The sequence below is a fragment of the Pristis pectinata genome, chromosome 27 (assembly GCF_009764475.1).
Source record: "Pristis pectinata isolate sPriPec2 chromosome 27, sPriPec2.1.pri, whole genome shotgun sequence".
Lineage (NCBI taxonomy): Eukaryota > Metazoa > Chordata > Chondrichthyes > Rhinopristiformes > Pristidae > Pristis > Pristis pectinata.
Genome location: NC_067431.1, coordinates 23,525,820 through 23,546,713, shown reverse-complemented (window position 1 = coordinate 23,546,713; position 20,894 = coordinate 23,525,820). Strand labels below are relative to the sequence as shown.

At 42.5% G+C, this 20,894-nt stretch overlaps 1 protein-coding gene across 1 annotated transcript; it reads left to right on the top strand.

The window, feature by feature from the left end:
- Positions 1 to 5,362: 5,362 nt before the first annotated feature.
- LOC127583597 (uncharacterized) lies at positions 5,363 to 19,575 on the top strand. Its single transcript, XM_052039720.1, has 10 exons — positions 5,363 to 5,410; positions 6,329 to 6,469; positions 7,212 to 7,460; positions 9,396 to 9,619; positions 10,713 to 10,877; positions 12,662 to 12,841; positions 13,618 to 13,735; positions 15,542 to 15,725; positions 18,187 to 18,349; positions 19,375 to 19,575. The coding sequence occupies exons 1-10, from the start codon at positions 5,365 to 5,367 to the stop codon at positions 19,573 to 19,575; spliced, it is 1,671 nt and encodes a 556-aa protein (XP_051895680.1). The 5' UTR covers positions 5,363 to 5,364.
- The last annotated feature ends 1,319 nt before the right edge of the window (positions 19,576 to 20,894 follow it).

Below are 20,894 nucleotides of genomic sequence, written 5' to 3'. Positions count from 1 at the left end.
GGAATCCAGCAGACTGCAGACCCTGTGAGCCAGGATACTGGTGCCAGATTGAAGGTTCGTGCAATTTTTCTAATGGCTCTTCAGATAATTCTAAAGACTAAGAAATGTGAAGTATCTATACCCAATTAAGGGTAGCAAAGCACAAAGTCACAGAACAATGCAACATCCTTCAACCTGTGAGCTCCAGACCTCTTGCTGCTATGGCGAAGCACCCAGCAAAGACCAGGCACTTCAACCCAACTGTAAAAGCAAATAAGGCAGTGGGATGTTACGGGGTGCACGTCTGATCAATCCTGTCATTGGGCAGAACCATCAAATTAAGTGTTGTATTCATTGCTTTACTTTCATGATGCAATATTGCAGAGAAGTGCTGTGACTATCTGGGGTTTGAACATTTTAGACTTTATTTTTGGTTCAGTTTGGTGAGTTTTCATTGAAGTTTGGCAAAGTAGGGCTTTTCTGATTATTTAAAAGAAACTTCAGTAAAGAGATCATAGTATCATACAACACAGAACGGGCCCTTCCAGCCCACCACGTCCAAGCCCATCTACGCTAACTCCACTTGCCCGTGTTGTCCATATTCCTCAACACCTTTCCCATCCATATACTTGTCCAAATGCCTCGGTAGCATAGCGGTTAGCATAATGCTTTACAGCGCCAGAGACCCGGGGTTCAAATCCGGCCGCTGTCTGTAAGGAATTTGTACGTTTTCCCCGTGTCTGCGTGGGTTCCTCCGGGTGCTCCAGTTTCCTCCCACATTCCAAAGACGTACGGGTTAGGAAGTTATGGGCGTGCTATGTTGGCGCCAGAAGCGTGGCGACACTTGCGGGCTGCCTCCCAAAATCACTACGCCAAAGATGTATTTCACTGTGTGTTTCGATGTACATGTGACTAAAAAGATCTTATCTTGTATACGTTGTAATTTTATCCACCTCAATCACCTCTTCAGGCAGCTCATTTGACCTCCCTCTGTGTGAAAAACTTATCCTCAGATCTCCTTTAAATTTCTCCCTTCTCACCTTAAACCTATGCCCTCCAGTTCTTGATTTTCTTTTGGTCTCTACCAAATGCCGTTAAATCAGTATCAGTAATCATAAGCATTACGGCCTTTGCCTTAACTAATTTGACAAAATCTTTATTTTCTTTCCTGTAGTCACGAACAGCTTTTGCGTTTTGGCTCATTTCCCTCATGCTTTTACTCTTCCAGCCTTTTACAGCAACATCACTTCCCTGACCAGCACATCCCAGAAATATATGAGAATTTTGAAACTATGTGCAGTTTCACAAAGCACAAAGAATGAAACCGTAAATACCACATTCTTGGCATTTATTGCTGGCATAGTTTTAACAGTGGAGAAAAATGATTGGTGTTGCTTTTTTTGGTTTATATCCATTAAATCTGAAAAATTCAATCCTTGGGAATATAATGTTGCATTTCTGAAGATCGATTCCTTATTTGGAAGGGATCCCTCATGGTTATTGTGTGGAAGTCATGTTCAAGATGCTAAATATAGACTGGAAGCTTTCAGGGTTGTTATTTAGCGTACAGTAATGGAATGGTTTCTATTACAGCCCTAATATCAGATGACTGGACTAATGATCCAGAGACATGAGTTTAGACCCAACATTGCGATTAGTAAATTGAATTTGAATTAGGTTAATTAATAAATCTGAAATGAAAAGATGGTATCAGTAATGGTGACCACAAAAACACTAGGTTGTTGTAAAAGATCAAGGTTCACATAACATCCTTTGGGAGGGAAATATGCCATCTTTACCCAGCTGCTTGTACAACTCTACAGCAGGGTAATTGGGCTTATTATTATCACATACGCCAAGAAGCAGTGAAAAGCTTTGTTTGCATGCCATCCAGACAGATCATCCCATACGTAAGTACATTGAGGTGCTACAAGAAGAAAACAGTTACAGAATGCAGAATATAGTGTTATAGTTACTGAGAAAGTGCAGTGCAGGTAAACAAATAAGGGGGATGAGACTGACTGGTTTGCTCTATATGGATCCAATGTGGACTCTTCCTCTTGAGAAACCAAACGCAGAGTGGATCACCAGTTTGTGAAGCTTCTGAGTTCAGTTCCACAGAAGTGACCCTGAACATTTTGTTGCCTGTCATTTTAATTCTCCATCCCAGTCCCGATCTGTCTGTGGCCTCCTGCACTGCTATTATGAGCCCCAGTGTAAGTTCGAGGAGCAGTATCAAGTGCTTACAACCTGAGGTAACTCATTGTTCTGTCGTTATCAGACCCAGCCATTTCCATGTCATCCATCTGTAACATTGGCTCAGACTTCTCTTCCAACTATCACAGTCTGACCTCCAGGCATGTCTCATGACCCCGCACTACCAGAATTTTGTATTTCTTTGTCTGAATTAGAACATAGAACTGTACAGCAGTGGAACAGGCCCTTTGGCCCACAATGTCTTCACCGAACACGATGCCAAAATTAAACTAAATGTCTTCTGCCTGCATATGATCCATATCCCTCCATTCCCTGCATATCCATGTGTCTATCTAACAGCCCCTTAAATGCCAATATTGTATCTGCTTCCACCACTACCCTTGGGAGCCTATTCTGTGTAAAAAAAAACTGCCCCACACATTTCCTTTAAACTTCCCCCCACCTCTCACCTTAAATGCATGTCCTCTAGTACTTGACATTTCTACCCTGGAAAAAGATTCCAGCTGTCTACCCTATCTATGCCTCTCATAATTTTATAATCCTCTATCAGGGATATCGCTCTTTCAACTGCTCCCATTGATCTATTGACCAGAGAGCCTCTACAATTGATCCCTATGGCACCCTGGCCCCACTCTGTCAAAGATGTCCCCTTTTTATTCCTATCAGTCCCTCCCCTCCACATCTTCTCTGCAACTTAAAACTAACTTGTCTTTCTCCTCTTTCTCACTTCTGATGAAGGGTCTTCAACATTAACTCTGGGTCTCTCACCAGAGATACTGCCGGACCTGCTGAGTATTTTCCATCATTTTCTGATTATATTTCAGTGAGGACACAATGGGTTGACTTGCCTCCTACTGTGTCACAACAATTCTATGTGCCAATAGGGCATGCAAAGTTTATAATTGTTTCTTAATATGTCACAAAGGTTGGTTGGCTGGCAAAACTTCAAGGTATTTTGGGGGGCTGGAAGTAGAAATTGGTATCAGTTGAACCCATGGTTAGACATAAAACAAGCACAAGAGTGGTCAGTGAGCAGTGGGATCATGCTCGACATGTCCAAGCACATGGGCTTCCCCTTAATCCTTTGGCCATTTTATTGGTGTCCTGGGATTTTCATTAAAGCAAGTGTTTGCCCATTATGTGTATTAAATACACACGGCGGCACAGTAGTGTAGCGGTTAGCACAACGCTATTACAGTGCCAGCGATTGGGGTTCGATTCCCGTCGCTGTCTGTAAGGAGTTTGTACGTTCTCCTGTTGTCTGCGTAGATTTCCTCCGGGTGCTCCGGTTTCCTCCCACATTCCAAAGACGTACGGGTAGATTAATTTGGGTTTTAAAACGGACGGCGCAGAGTTGTTGGGCTGGAAGGGCCTGTTACCACGCTGTAAATAAAATTCAATTTAATTTAATTTAATTTAATTTAAATAAGGGCAGAGAGGCATGCTAAGTCCGTTTGGGAATTTGATATTCAATACTTCAACTGTTCTGTTCTGTCAGGATTCTTCAATCATTGCTGCCACAACAACCAAAGGTGTGTTTCCTGTCTTTGTCTAATATCCAAATCAGCCCCATCCACTTTTTCCTAACTATCCCTTCTGGCAAAGTGCATGAGTTGCCGATAGAGGCTCCAACAACTCAGTTTTCCTCCGCAGATAACACCATCACTATTTGTGCTGTGAATGGACACTAATGCAATAACTCCCCTGCAATCATCACTGTTGGAGTCAAGGATTGATTTTGTTTTAGCACAGGATTTGTATCTTGTAATCATTCTGCACTCATTGCATTTACTACAGATATCATCGCTTTTGTCAAGAAACATTACAACAGTTTCAGTCATGAGTTATGTTTGCTGCAGTTCAGAGACTATTTGAGTAGACTCTTTAGACTGTTTACTGTAGTGCAACTATATACACCCTGCTAGACTTTGTTCTAAAATAAATTATTTATATGAAACCTGCCAAAAGTTCTGCCACTCCTTCAACTCACTGGCTAGAAATCAGCAGTGTTATGGGTTTGGATATTCAACAAGTCTTCATTACTTTGTTCCTTGCAGATCCTGATAATGTTGCTTTTTCTGTTTCGTACTTTTTCAGGGCTCTCAGATTACACACGTTACCCCTGTCCTGTTGCTCACTTTTGTCCAAAGGGAACAGGAACACCTGGGGATGAATACCTTCCCAAGCCTTGTCCTCCAGGCACATACAGGGATGTTGAACTGGGAGCTGGTATGTTTGGAATATATTGAATGTGCTTCTGATTGTGTGATGGTGCCATCTGGTAAACTAATGGGAGTTATTCATCTGATGCATTCATATCATTCATGGGTCTCTGAACCAAACATTCCCTCTGGTGAGTCCTGTGCCTTCCTTCAGTAGTGGGGTCATCTGCTCTTTACTCATCTAGATAATATGCTCCTGATCACTTCTGAACCCAATAGCATAGCATTTTATTTCTGTTTTAAATACGCTCATCAGTAATTTCTCCTGAGGTACCAGAGAACTGCCTTAAAGAACTGTTGAAACCTTCCCGATGATCGTACTCCCCCAATGTTGAGTAGGAAGTTCTGGGATTTAGATCCAGCAACAAATAAGGAACACCGATATGTTTTCAAATCAGGATGGTTGTGACTGAGAGAGGAAACATGCAGATAGTTATGTTCCCATGTGCTTTCTGCCCTTGTTCCCTACAGAGTACTACACCTTCTCCAACAGTGCACCTGATGTCATTGGGGAAAGAAACCATACGTCCTCCATTAAGACCAGCAGGGGAATCCATAGATCCCTGGACTTTCTCTGTGACTTTACTTGTTATTCCCACTGTAGTAAGCAGAATGACAATAGAGCCCAGTGGATCATTCGTCAGATGTTGAAACCACACTGCTTAAATTTGTTTTAGGTATATTGGTATTGGTATTGGTTTATTATTGTCACTTGCACCGAGGTACAGTGAAAAACTTGTCTTGCATACCATTCATACAGATCAATTCATTGCACAGTGCATTGAGGTAGTACAGTATATTCTTTGCATTGTGAGTAATATTCATGATGCTGACTTTTTAAAAATATTTTGCTTTTGCACTAGGTATTCTTGACTGTTGGCCATGCAGAGCTGGAACTTATAGTCCTATCAAAGCAGCGATAAGCTGCATCCGATGTGATCCTGGGATGTTCTGTCCTGAGGGAGCACCAAACCAAACCCTCTGTCTAGCAGGTATGGGCCAATTAAAACATTTTGTGTTTCCTGGTAAATTCACTATCGTCTGTCCATAGGCACGCATCCCATCTTCCTGCCAAGGAATCACACTCAAATATTCTTCGATCAGAGAATTATGATGTTCTGTTGCCCCTTTTTGGATTTGGAAAATGTAAAAGGCTTGGGTGGGGTCTGTTTCACCAAGGTTGTAAGAGGTTGTGAGAAGTGGGGAAAATCCCAGAGAAAGCCCAGTCTCCCAGGAATTCCATGGCTGAGGCTCCACAGTTATGGTGAACAAACAGGAGAACTTGCATGGAAAACTCATTCCTTTGTAACAGCAATGTCTCCTGGTAATGATCGCAAGGATCTGAAAGCAGAGCTCATCAATCCATCTCATTTCCTGTAACTGGGAACAAAATGTGGGGATTTTCTCAATATTATTTGTATCATGAAACTGCAAATCTTATAAACAAGGTTGCAGTTTTATTTCCTAAAGCAGAGAAAAGCTTTACTGTGTACTAACTCTCTGCCATCCACATCACTTGAAGCCAAGTATTTCATCAAAGTGGAGAGATGTACTTTATGGAAGAGGGAAATCTACTTCAGTGTACCCCTCCCTGTTATGGCTCATGGATATTTACACACTTAGAACTATAGAGCCACAGAGTGGAAACAGGCCTTTCGGCCCATCTCACTCATGCTAACTATGGTCCCCACCAAGTTAATCCCTCTTGCCCAAGTTTGGCTCATATCCCTCTAAACCCATCCTATCCACCTACTTATCCAAATGTCTTTCAAATGTTGTTATTAATTGTTCACACATCTTTGAGCCTGAGTGTTTGCACTTCACTCTAAACAAGCATTTTGTAGAATTATGTGAGTGTAGGAGCTGAAATGATGAGATGAGGACCTCTGAGCTATTGCTCTGTGTTCCAGGTTATTACTGCAGCATACCCTTGCCTCAGTTACCCTGCCCTGCTGGTTATTACTGCCCAGAGGGCTCTCAGGCTCCAGTTGAATGTCCAGTTGGCCATTACTGTTCTCAGGGTATTGTCAGCCATGAAGGTTCCACTTGGGGTAAGCATGTTGTTTTTTGATGCTGAGCTTATTTCACATAAAGTATGAACCATTTTAAAGTCTAATTTAAAACAGATAAAATGGCGAACTGGTATCCATGATTAGATGGAATAGAATGTGTGTTTGGCCCAGAAGGTTTCTGAACAGCCCATGAACACTATCTCATTACTGCCCTATTTATTTATTTTTGTAATTTATAGTAACTTTATGTCTTTGCACTGTACTACTGCCACAAAACAACGAGCTTCACATCACCTAAGTCAGTGATAATAAATCTGATTCTGATTCTTAGGAGGCTTATTTTAATTCATGCCTTAATTGGGTGGTACAGTAGTGTAGTGGTTAACGTAACACTATTACAGCGCCAGTGATTCCTGCCACTGTCTGTAAGGAGTTTGTACATTCTCTCCGTGACTGCATGGGTTTCCTCCGGGTGCTCCAGTTTCCTCCCACATTCCAGAGGCGTACAGGTTAGGAGCTGTGGGCATGCTATGTTGGCGCTGGAAGAGTGGGGACACTTGCAGGCTGCCCCCCAGCACATTCTCAGTAACGCAAAAAGACTGTGTGTTTCACTGTGTGTTTCAATGTACATGTGACTAATAAATAAATATCTTATCTTATCTTATCTTATCTTATCTTATCTTATCTTATTGGGTGGACGGCCACAAAACAATTGTGTACGTGTACCGACAGAATAGTATATTAGCTGCACAGTACATACACACTTTTAATCTTTTGTCAGTCATTGGTGCTATGAAGCCAGTGAAATGTCCTCTGGGACACCGGGAATATGATGGATCCAGTAGGAAAACCTTCAACAGCACATGTGAGCCTTGCCCGGCTGGTTACTATGGGAACCACAGCGATCGTCAGATCTGCCTGGAGTGCCAAGCGGGTGTGGTCTGCCTCCAAGGGGCCACCACCACTGATCCACCATCAAATGTGACAGAGTATGAACTTACAGTGTTCAGATCTTACATCTGTCCAAAAGGTAGGTCAGTTTTTGAAGAACAACCTTCTCTTTCGACTGAACACTAGTACCTGACCTAAGATCAGGTGCATCAATGCAACTGAAGTCTCTTTCCATTGTATTTATCTAGATTGACTGTGTATATTTGAGAAAAATGAGGGCCTTAATTCCTGTCATCCATTGATGCTTTACAGTATAAAACTTATAAAAAAAACCAGGAAAACACAAATCTGTGGGGCGGCACGGGAGCACAGCGGTTAGTCTGACGCTATTACAGCACCAGCGATTGGGGTTCAATTCCCGTCGCTGCCTGTAAGGAGTTTGTATGTTCTCCCTATGTCTGCGTGTGTTTCCTCCGGGTGCTCTGGTTTCCTCCCACATTCCAAAGACGTACGGGTAGGTTAACATTGGTTTAAAATGGGCAGCACGGACTCATTGGGCCGGACGAGCCTGTTACCGTGCTGTAAATAAACTTTAAAGTATAAAGTTTAAATGTACCACATCAAACCTGTTGTACAGTTTGAGAATTAGTGTCCACTCTTCACACTGTCATGAACCTCATTTTATTTTCTTTGCCTAAAATTTTAACCATTGTCTTGTGGATTTGCTAATACAATATTTTCCACTGTCTCCCCAGGGAGTCTGCCCTTGCATATTGCAAAGTATTTACATATGATATGTTGGCATTTCGACCTAAGTATCCCAAGGTTACTTAGCTGGAAAGGAGCCAATGCCTGTAAGGTGGATCAGCCAATTTTCTGAATGGAAGGAAAATCACATAGCCCTCTCAACAGAGCTGATTCCAGATGATTGAGTATCCCTGGAATATCAGGAATAACTGCTCCTAGAATCTCTAATCTCAATCCATATCTTGAGGCTTCCAATGCAGGGGAATGTTAGTATTTCTTACTTATCCATCACAGCTATCAGTCTAGCTGACACATAGATAAGAAGGATGGGAGGAATTGTTTGCAATGGACTGGGCAGTGTGGATGCAGCGTGGTTGGCTGGTTGGTTTATAAGCTGGGAAAGGAAATTCATCACTGCATGGGAATGGATAGGTAGCTGAGTGAACTTACTTACAGGGCCTCAGTTATAGGGAGAGGTTGGCCAGGCTTGGTCTTTATCCCTTGGAGCGTAGGAGAATGAGGCGCAACCTTATAGAAGTGTTTAAAATTGAGAGGTGTAGATAAGGTGGATGGGAACAGTCTTTTCTCCAGGGTCGGGGGAGTTCAAAACTGGTGGGCATAGATCTAGGGTAAGAGGAGAAAGATTTAAAAAGGACCTGAGGGGCAACTTTTTCATGCGGAGGGTGGTGAGTTTATGGAATGAGCTGTCAGAGGAAGTGGTTGAGGCAGGTACAATAGGATCATTTAAGGAGAACTTGGATAGGTACATGGAAGGACAGGGTTTGGAGGGAGATACGCTGAACACAGGAAATTGGGACTAGCTGGGTGGGCACCGTGGTTGGCATGGACTTATCGGGCCGAAGGGCCTGTATCCATGCTGTATTGCTCTATGAGTCTACTATCTGTTTTCACCCTAAGATAGGTGAAAAACTATTGGGTTGGCTTGAATATGACGATGTTACCCCAACAGTTGTTAAATTTCAACAAAACTCTCTAAAATCCCCTCTCAAGTCATTCGGTTCAGATGCATTTAGGGATAGTCAATGCGCTGGTTTTATTCTGCAAATGGCTAAAGAAAATTTAAGAGGCTTTAGTTTAAGATTGTAAGAGGCTTTTAGGTAGACACACGAACATGCAGGGACTGGAGGGATATGGATCATGTGCGGACAGAAGGGGCTTAGTTGAATTTGGCATCGTGTTTGGCACAGACATTGTGGGCTGAAGGGCCTGTTCCTGTGCAGTCCTGTCCTGTGTGTTATGTTCTAAAATATAACTACCAGAAAGATGAACTCACTAAAAGGTTCACCTTCTGCATAACCATTTGCAGGTCACTACTGTCCTAATGGGAGCGCTGAGCCAATTCCTTGTCCTGTGGGCACTTACAATCCCAGTGAAGGAAGGGGCAATGTGGAGAGCTGTCTGAGGTGCCCCACCAACTATTTCAACCATTTAACAGGGCAAGCTGCTTGCTTCACCTGTGGTTCACAGGCCATACAACCTGAAGAAGGACACGACCGTTGTATTTGCCCCCAGTCAGGGCAGATGTTCCAGGTGAGGACATTAAGGTTTTACATCTTGGAGCGATCATCTAACTGCAATCCACTGATCACTTCATATTTTCAACGCAACACACCCACCCCATCACCACTCATTTGTGTAAATCCAGGGGGTGCTGGGAAGACAGGGAGCCCAGATTTAAAGCCAAGTACTCCGTTCCAGTGACATCATGAAGACCAACATCCCATTTCAACAATGGGCCAGGCTGTGGCCAGAAAGTTTGCAAGCTTTCTGTAAAGTTTGTAAAAGTGTTTACATTTTATGTTTTTCTCCTGAATGCTGCTTATATGATGCTATGTGCTGTGATGCTGCTACAAGTAAGTTTTTAATTGCACCTGTGCACACATGTACTTGTGCATATGGCAATAAACTCGACTTTGACTTTGACTTGGAACTCATTTGCGAGATCCAGGCCACAGGAGGCCAGGCCAAGCTCTTCACAGCCATGTACTTGTTGATCACCCTCCTCTTGTCTCTGTTGGTTCCTTAAGTCCGACCTTTTTGTTCACTTGTGTTCAGTTCTGGTTGCCTCATTATAGGAAGGATGTGGAAGCTTTAGAGAGGGTGCAGAGGAGATTTACCAGGATGCTGCCTGGATTGGAGAGCATGTCTTATGAGGATAGGTTGAGTGAGCTTAGGGCTTTTCTCTTTGGAGAGAAGGAAGAGGAGAGGTGGCTTGACAGAGGTGTACAAGATGATAAGAGGCATAGATCGAGTGGACAGTCAGAGACTTTTTCCCAGTGCGACAATGGCTAACACGAGGGGACATCAATTTAAGGAGATTGGAGGAAGGTATAAAGGGGATGTCAGGGGTAAGTTTTTTTTACACAGAGAGTGGTGGGTGCGTAGATAGATATTAGAGCAGGATAAGATGTCGGCACAACATTGTAGGCTGAAGGGCCTGTACTGTGCTGTAATGTTCTATGTTCTATATGTTCTTTTGTACATGTAAGTGTAAAAATTTGATTGGACTAGGAAACATGCAGTCAAGAGGCACATGTGCCAGTTCCTCCCTTTGCTGCATAGTGTGCATAGGTGGATGTTTTTTTGTGTATATGTTATGTGTCTGACACTTAATCTTTCTCAGCCCAGTGACTCACGTTGCGTGTGTGCTGTGAGACATCAGATGGTATCTGACGGAAAAAGAGAATGCGTCAGGAAGCTGTATGACATTTGCCGAGAGGGAGCCAGCAGAAATCAGGATGGGACTTGTCTCACAATCGGAGAGTGGGAGGAATATTGCTCCCTGAAGGTCAGTATCACAGAAGTCGTTGCCTTTATCTGATGTGTTCTTCAACAAGTTTAGATACCCGATAAAAGCTGGGTAACCAAATTTCACACTGCAGTCATCTCAATGACCAGATAATTTGTATTGGGAGAAACAGAAGTTCACCAGGAGATCTTCCTTTGACAAGTAAAAAACTGCAGATGCTGGAAATCTGAAATAATATAAAGTGCTGGACATAGTCAGAAGGTCATGTAGAATCTGGAAAGAGTAAAGTTGAGTTACATTTCACATCGATGACCTAACATCGGAACTGTTCGAGGTTAATGACCTTTCATCCAACCTGAAGAAAGGGCAGTGACCTGAGAAGTCAACTCTGTTTCTATTGAGAAGTAAACTCTGTTTCTATTATCCTTTGGCTGACCTGCTGAGTTTTTTTTCTGTATTTTATTTCTGTCTTGCTTTGAATACCACCCTGAATATTTTACATCCACCCACAAGGACAAGTGAGGACTCTATTTAATGTCCTCTTGGAGGGATATACCTGGAAACAGTGCAGCTCTGTGATACCGGTGTAACTTGCATATCCATGTTTCGACAGAGGGCTTGTATCTATAACTCTCTGATTCAGAAGGAATCACAAAACCAAGTCTGACATCTATATTAATATTAATTCTTGAAAGGATTTTTATATATTTAACAGAGGATCTATACTTTGAGATCAGAGGTGAGATTATTGTACTTCATCATTCATTATTATTTCACTCTATCTTTGCCCTTGTCATTTTTGTCAGTCTAGTACATAATGTGAGTGCAATGGGTCTCCTCAGTTGCTGTCCTACTGGTTCAAAGTGGTTTAATGAAGTTATGTTGACACCTGGGTGTCCCACGAGGAGAGAGTGAGTAGAAGGGCCTGTGGAGAGTAGAAGAGTTGGGAGGTTTGGCAAAGTAAATGCTAGCTGACGCTGACATCTTCGAGTCCTTGTCTTAAATGTCCAACACCTCGTCCTGAGATAAGACAGGACTTTTTTCATTCAGAAATCCTTTGGAATTTCCTATCCCAGGGGGTTTGGATACTCAGAGGCTGAGTATATTTCAGACTGAGATTTTGGGACAAGAGCAAATCGAAGGACGTGATTTAGGGAAGGAGAGTGAGGATGTTGTGGAAGTTCAAGATGATATTGAGATTCATACTGAATGGCAGGGTCGGCTATTTGGAGAGCTTGTCTTCTTTTGATGTTTGGTCTAACCCATCTAATGAGGATGCTGCAGTGATCATTCATCAGTACCATTTCCTACCTTCCTTGCTATTGCTTCCAAATGAATATGGACGTCATCAAATTCCACCAAAGTAGGAATGGTTAGAAGGTCAGCTTTTAATTGTAGACAGTAGGATGCCCGTTCACAGCATATTAACATGTCGATGCACTTCACTGTAGAGGACCTGACTCTGGAATTCACTCCCTTGAGCTCACCACTACTTTCTCCTCCTTTGTAACTCTGTAAAATCTGTCATTCCCAGTTGATCCCAAATACCATGGCATGTGATTCTGCTTCAAACTGTGTTCAATAAACTCTTGTGTAATGCCTTGGGCTAATTTACTGAGAGCACTAGGCAAATTCAACTTGTTGCTTGGACTATTTCACTGAAGTACATTTAAGAGAGACGCTGTGACATTTTCACACAATGTTGCTTTGATCGGGACAGTCCCTTATTTTGTGGTTCTACAAGCGATTGAATTACTATTCCATGCTGTGCTGTTTCGGATAATCTGATACGATTGGTTATGGAATGTTTTGTTACTTTGCAGGTTTGTGCTTCCCCTGCAGATTACCAGGGCTATGACAGAGATTTGGGCCTTTGTCTCTGCCGGGTTGCAGCCTTGGACTCGGTATGTGACCAGCAGTGCAGGCAGCTACAACGCAACACACTGCAGATACTCTGCAAAGGAGGACCTGAGCTTTGCATTACCTACAGAAATGGTTTGAAGGTAACAACAGAGCATCTCAATAGAAATTGGTAAATTGGTTTATTATTGTCACATGTACCAAGGTACAGTGAAAAACTTTGTTTTGCATGCCATCCATACAGATCATTTCATTACAACAGTGCATCGAGGCAGTACAAGGTGAAACAATAACAGAATGAAGAATAAAGTGTTACAGTTGCAGAGAAAGTGCAGCGCAGGCAGACAATAAGGTGCAAGGTCATAACGAGGTAGATTGTGAGGTCAAGAGTCCATTTTATCATACCAGGGGACCATGCTTCCTTCAGAAAGTGCTTCCTTTATGGTTCCGCTGGTTTAACTGAGGCAAAGCAAGGATTGGCCATTTGGACTGTTTTTACCAATTTAACTGGCCGTGAGCGGTAAACTAAAATTACACTTGGTTCCTCTGCATACAAGGGAAGGGGGAAAGCAAAACATGGTTTCCATTCTATGGGATAGGTTTCCTTTTCATGGCCCCTGGAATAATCCAGCAGAACAGATGGGCTGATGTTTACAGAACCCAGCACATTGCTTACCTCAAAGCCTTACTTCCTACTGGGAAAATTCATCCTGCTTCTGCACTATGAATATAACCTGGTATCGAGCAAGGGCAGAATCAGAATAGTCCTTCTATAAACAAAGCAAGCAGATACAGTCCTCCACACAGATGTTGGGAGCATGTACAGGATGGTTAACTGCTCCAACCCTGTCTGGGATGCGAGGGAGCTCTTGTTAGGTAAGAAGTTTACTCTGAGGCTGATGTATACTTTGGCTTACAGGATGAAGTGCCTTTGAACCACATTGGAAGGATACTGAACAGCAGAAATGTCTTGGAGCAGAGCCAGTGCCACCCACATCATAACTTCATTCAGCCTGTGTACCTGGTGGAGACATCTGGTGAGACCTCCTTTGCAAGTTCTCAGATCTCATTGTGAAAGAAAAGCCAACAGATGGTCTCAAAATTCAACATTTCAAAACAGAGAAATAAATAAATTTCTTTACTGAGTTTGCAAAGTTCCATCTATCCTGGAAAAACTCAAACAAATGAACAAAACCTTGAGCTGCTAAAGCAAGGACTATCGCAATTATCATTTACTGACAGTGACAAATCATATTTAAAATACAGAAATATTCATCTGAGATTAGATGCTTGTATTCTTGCCATTGTGTTGAGTGTTATAGGTCAAGGACAAAACGTCCCTCCTCCAACAAGACAGTTCTTCTGCATCATATTTATTTTTTCCTGAAAAGCTTTCAAAATAAAAGTTGGCTACAATGCAGGTAGTGCAGAAGTAAATTGGAATATCCTGGTCATTGGCTGTATTTTGCCTGGGCATAAATGGGTGCTCTTACAAACCACAATGCTGTCTAAATTATATCCAATCCCATATTTCTCATACATCACTGGCAGTCACTTAAAGCAGACAGTGTCTCCATTGATGTTAATGGGGATCTAATGCCTAAAATATTAACCCCATTCCTCTCTCCGCAGATGCTGCCTGACCTGCTGAGTCTTTGCAGCATTTTGTTTTTATTTCAGATTTCCAGCATTTGCAGTTTGCTGATATGGATTTAATAATCTTGTGAATTAGAGTGTCTGGGAAGGTAGTAAGTAATGTCCTCACTTAATTGTGTTTTACAGAGAAAGGCTTCCTAGGTGTATATGATCCACATCCCAGGAAATTAAAGAGTTTGCTGGAAATCAACTTGGCTCAAAATCTACCATTAGGCTCGAACATGTCTCCAAGTAATTGTGTATTAATTCTCTCTTGTGACAGTCTGCAAGCTTGCTTTCACTCTGACGCTCTCTATACTTGCTGTGACCTCATTTTTCTCTACAAGTGTCTTTTAATAAGGCTTGGCAAATCCATGCTGTGGGATAAAAGGTAGATTCCTCTTCATTTTTTTGTTTATTCGGCCAAGCCAATCCACTGTGATGCTGGTTGTGGAGTTAATTACTGCCAGCCAGTGTGCAGTCATTGATCATGTGGTATCACTTGCAGTCCACAATTGCAAACAGCGTTGTGATGACAACCCAATCAAGAGCGGAATAAAGACATAAAAGTGCTGAAAAACTCAGCAGCTCAATCAGCACCTGTGGAAAGAGAAACAGTTAACATTTCCGGTCAATGTCCCAAAGAACTTGAGAATAGTATTGTTTTGTACCAGGTTGCTTTATTCATTCTTTTGAAAGACTTCAAACATAGAGGAACTTTCCAGTTCTAATGAAGGGTCGTTGCCTTGGAACGTTAACTCTGCTTCTCTCTCCACAGATGCTGTCAAACCTGCAGAGTATTTTTATTTCAGATTTCCAGTTTCCGCAATCCTCAGATTTACTCTTAAACAAAGAGAAACAAAGGACTACAGATGCTGGAGTAGCAGAGAAAGAGTTGAGGAATGGGGCCAGAGTAGGCTTTGAACAGAGAGTGTTCAACGTAGCCAACGAAGAGGCAGGCATAGCTGGGGCCCATGCGAGTGCCCATGGTTACGCCCTTGGTCTGTAGAAAGTGAGAGGAGTCGAAAGTGAAGTTGTTTAGTCTGAGGACAAGTTCAGCCAGGTGGAGGAGAGTGTTAGCGGAATGGGACTGGTTCTGTCTCAGGTCAGCGGAGAAAGAGTTGAGGAATGGGGCCGGAGAAGAGGTTTATTCTTTGGTACGAGGATCCATCTTGAGGTTATTCTCAAACTAGTTTTGCATCTTTCAGAAAATGTAACTATGCATGTGACATCTCCCAGCCACAAGGATCCTGAGGCTCATGGGTCAGGTGTTCATCAATCTTTTGTTAACGGCACATTGTTTTCTGGCATCTTCAACCCCACCATCTGCATCCACACTGGAAGCATCATCCTGTTCACAGTGTCCAGTGAATATTACCCTGTGTATGACAGGTATGTACAATTCTAAATCTCACTACATAACATTGCTCCCACAATACACAGAATCCAACAGCTCAAAATATGTAATTGTGTGAAAGTTATTACCTCAGATTACATAGTCACTAAAATACACTGTCCATAAGCACATTATTGTTTTATGCCAAAATGAGCTTTTGCCTTATTCATAATTTGTATATCTTTCAAGTGTAAAGGAATAACTCAATAGAATCAAGGGAAAAAAATTAATTAAGTGCATAGCTCAGAGAGCTAGCACTCACCTAATGGCTTCCATCTGCATTGTTTAATCCTTTGGGGGTAAAAATTTGTCTTTGGTCATGTGCTAAAAGTATTGGCTACTTGTAATCCCCTTCTTGTATTTGGACCCAGTGAAAATGGGCCATCTCGGAGGTGGGAGGTGGATGTAGCTGAACAGGAGCAAGAACCAAGCCCTCTCAAAAATCACTCAGCCCATTAAGCATCCGAGCATGTGTCTACAACACTTGTGTTTGGCATGCTTCCCCAGAGCAGTAAATGTAAATTCCTGTGCATCCCTGAGCAAGTGGAATACTTAATATTGAAAAGGCAAGTTTCATCCCCAATTTTGATTCAAGTGCTGACCATGGGCTGTCTCAGGCCAGGTATAGCACAGTTTCCTCTTCTCTGCCCAGACATGTCATAACCCTAATCACTCTGCTGCTTGGATTCCTGCAAGTTTACACCAGTCAACCTCATGATTTTCCTGAACAATACTGTCACCTTGTGATGCATTACAGCCTACATATTTATAACAGCTGGGAACTAGATAACAGTTTATTAAGAACAGAAGTACATGCGGGATAGGTCACCAGCCCCTCGAGCCTGCTCCGCCATTCATCAAGATCAGGGCTAATCTTCTACCTCTGTGCTATCTTATGATACTGTCGCAAAGACCCTCAATTCCCTTAATACCCAGAAATCTATTGCTCTGTTTTGAATGAACGCAGTGACTGAGTATCGACAGAATTCTCTCAGGCAAGAGGGGAACTCATCAGATAATTTGTGCTAGATTCCAACTCGGGTCTGAGAGATGAGAGCATCATGTCCTTGTCTGAGGTGTTTGTAGTGTTAGAGACTGACTGCAGAGAGCAGGAACGTGCATCTAATTGGATGAAGCTAACCACGTACTGTGGTTTGTCTTTCATTAGTCCCCTGAGTTTCCAGGTTTTAGTTACAGGATCTGAGCATCGCCGCTAAAACTGACATTTAATGTCCGTTGCTAATTACCCTTGATAAGATGGTGGTAGGCCACTGAAGTCTGTGTGGTGAAGGTGCTCCCACTGTGCTGTTGTGGAGGGAATTCCACGAGTTAGATCAAGTGAGTGTCAAGTCAGCTCAGTGTGTGATTTGGTTACAGATCCCTTAAGTTTAATACTAAATGCGAACATTTCTAAGTAGCTTTGATTTCCAAATTGAGGTGATAAAAATACAAAGAGCTTGAAAAATTATTGTTTTTTTTATTATTAGAACAAAACAGATTATGAAGTGTTTGCAATTGTGAATGAATGGGGATTAGGTAGAAACACACTGTGAGTTACAAGTGAAAGGCCATCGATACAATGTTAAATGAGGAAACCTGGGTCCTCTTCACATGGACAGTTGCAGAGTTTATACCAGAGTTAGTGGTTGAGAGAAGCTGTGGAACACTAGATTAGCTGGGGATGGAAAGGTCTTAAAGAGATCTGAAATTAGAATAGGTAATATGATTATTGCATGGAGGATAATATCTATGGTTGGTTAAGCTGACTGCCTTGGTTCCTTGTGTATGACAGGGAAACAAGAAGGAAGAGAAGAAGAACTCGCATTGCACGATACTTTTCACTGCGTCAGATAGATCTTAAGAGCAGGATAAAATGTCAGCTCAACATTGTGGACCAAAGGGTCTATACTGTGCTGTAGTGTTCTCTGTCAGGTTATCCCAAAGTGCTTTACAGCCAATGAAATGCTTTAATGTCAGAAACACAGCTGCCAATTTGAGCATAGCAAGATCCCACAAAAAAGGAATGTAATTGTGTGCAAAAAGATATGTTGACTGAGAGTTAAACATTGGCCAGGTTTCTGGGATAACTCCAGTGATCCTCACTGAAACAGTGCCATGAGATATTTCACGTTGGAGGACATCCTTGTGAGGACAGTTTGGATCTCGAGTTGAATGTCTTATTTGCAAACAGCATCTCTCACAATGTAGCTGGGATCATAAGCCGAGAATTGGGCGCTCAAGTCTCAGAGCAGGAGCTGAAACCAAAAATCTATGACTCTGCTGAAAATGGTACCTCCTCTCACTGTCAGGTATTAACTGACATTAAGATAGGGAATGCAATGTCAAAAGGCATTAGTGTGTGTCCCAGCACTGAGACAGTATCTCTGGGCTGAGAGGGTAAATCAGAAAATGGACGTGAAATTTTCAAAATAAAAACAAATTACGTTCTTGTTCTAGCGTAAATCTTTACAACACTGACAGCGACTTCGACTGGGGAGCATTCCGTGAACTTGAGGAGGAGCTGGAACTCCCCTCGACCTCATCCTGGCTCTTCACTTATCGCTTCAACCAGCCCGGTGTTCATGTCTTCCAACTGAGCAGCAACCCCAGCAAGAAGATGGTGTGTGCCCATTTACTGATCATAGGCCTTCTCCGTATTCATGTTTGCTCAAAATCCTCAATGATGCAAAGATGTCACAAATAACACACCACCAATGTTGTCCACATTCCTGTGTTAGCTTCTCTACCATTAACATCTTAGATTGCACACAACTTTCTACTCATCAGGGGACGGTGGGCAAAGAGTCGCTTTTCCCTTTCTTTTCAGTGTCGTACTCAATGGGTTCAGACGGAGTAAGGCCAAATACCAAATAACCTTCCCTCTGCTCTACAACAATATTATGGCTTAACCTGCAAATAGAAATGAGATAAATGTGATTCTTCTATTTCCCAAACTGTCTCCTTTCAGATCTTTCAATGATTGACATTAATGTTGACACAAGAAGGATGGCCAAATGCTGGAATCTGGCACAAAAAATACTGCTGGAGGAACTCAATGGTCGAGCATGATCTTCCCCCTCCACTTTTAGTCCTGATGCGGTCTTGACCCAAATCATTAACAATTATTTTCCCCCACACTCGCTGCTCAACCCACTGAGTTCCTCCAGCAGTTTGTTTTTTGTTTGGCATTAATGTTGAAGCTTTTACTGTCATGGCATTCCCCAAATATGTAACTAAACTGCTTTAGACAACATTTAAACATGAAAGTGCATCAAAGAGAAATATCAAGATGGAGAAATGGGGGGGCTATGTGGGAGGGAAGGGTTAGATAGATCTCAGAGCAGGATAAAATGTCGGCACAACGTTGTGGGCCGAAGGGCCTGTCCTGTGCTGCAATGTTCTATGTTCTATAAAAGGTAAGTGACTAAAATCTTTGTCAAACAGATGGGTTTAAGGAGTTAATGTAACAAGACTAGTCGTGTACTTCCATTTTAATCTCAAATCAGGTAATTAAAAATGTTTGATGTCCACTTTTTCTGGAGTTAATGTCGGTGGGTGGGAGTTCAGGAGGGAAGACATATTAAGTTGATACAATCCTGAATTCCAGTTTGATAAGAAATGTAAGTGGGTCAATTTCTTTCTCAGTATGTCCGAGTGATGACTGTTGGCGGCCAATGCTATGAAGAAGGGCCCTTCTTCCCCACCACCCCCAGAACCTTTATCCGCATGGGTATCCACAGGACCCAAGACCTACCGTTCAAACCTGATTGGCTCGTTATTTCCAGCCTACTGGCGGCATCGACAGCAACAGTCGGTATCTGGGCAGGATTGATGGTGAGCAGCTGATAAGGACGTCACTTTCAACTCATTCCACTATTCAGGGGATTCTGGTTCTTGATCAGTTCTCCCAGCTCATTGCTCCAACACCATTGTATTTCTGGGCTACATTTCTTCCAATGTTGCACTCACTGGTGAACTGCACACGTGTCATCCATTCTTGAACAATCCATATTCTGTTTGGAGACACAAGAGACTGCAGATGATGGAACAACAAACAGTTTGCTGGAGGAACTCAGCGGGTCGAGCAGCATCTGTGGGGGGAAAGGAATTGTCGACGTTTCGGGTCAAAACCCTGAAACGTAAGTTCCTTTCCTCCCACAGATGCTGCTCGACCTGTTGAGATCCTCCAGCACATTGTTTGTTGCTCCAGATGTAGTTAGGTTCATTTAGTCAGTCAGCATATTGGTATTGGTTTATTATTGTCACTTGTACCGAGGTACAGTGAAAAACTTGTCTTGCATACCGATCGTACAGATCAATTCATTACACAGTGCAGTTACATTGAGTTAGTACAGAGTGCATTGAGGTAGTACAGGTAAAAACAATAACAGTCCAGAGTAAAGTGTCACAGCTACAGAGAAAGTGCAGTGCAAGTAGACAATAAGATGCAAGGTCACAAGGTAGATCGTGAGGTCAGAGTCCATCTCATCGTATAAGGGGACCATTCAATAGTCTTATCATCGTGGGATAGAAGCTGTCCTTTAAGCCTGGTGCTATGTGCCTCAGGCTCCTGTATCTTCTACCTGATGGAAGAGGAGAGAAGAGAGAATGACCCGGGTGGGTGGGTCTTTGATTATGCTGGCTGTTTCATCAAGGCAGTGAGAGGTAATATATGGCTCCAATCTATTTCTGCTGGAACCCAGAGCCCCTGGGAAAGTTAATATCAATGACAATTTTAGCACAACGGAGTATATGTTCTTTTATGTGAATAAAGACACCTGACTGCTTCCCATGCGGGCTTCTAATGAAATAAAGTGACGTCAATTTATAAAATCCCATTGTAAGAAATCTCAGCAAATAACTAAGTGTTACTTAGTTGCTATGACACAGAAGGATGTCATTCAGCCACTCAAGTCCATTTTCACTATTGTTTCATTGTAACCCTGCAACTTACTCTCTCACACCCACCCTTCCTACTCCTTTGCCACGAAAGATAAGATATCTTTATTAGTCACACGTACATCGAAACACACAGTGAAACGCAGCTTTTGCATAGTGTGTTCTGGGGGCAGCCCGCAAGTGTCACCACACTTCCGGCACCAACATAGCATGCCCACAAATTCCAAATCCGTACGTCTTTGGAATATGGGAGGAAACCAGAGCAC

Excerpts from the sequence above, each read along its gene's own strand:
- LOC127583597 (XM_052039720.1), top strand. The coding sequence starts at position 5,365 with ATGTTCTGTCCTGAGGGAGCACCAAACCAAACCCTCTGTCTAGCAG. Across the intron at positions 5,411-6,328 it reads CCAAACCCTCTGTCTAGCAG|GTTATTACTGCAGCATACCC; the intron begins GTATGGGCCAAT and ends TCTGTGTTCCAG. Across the intron at positions 15,726-18,186 it reads TATTACCCTGTGTATGACAG|CGTAAATCTTTACAACACTG; the intron begins GTATGTACAATT and ends TTCTTGTTCTAG.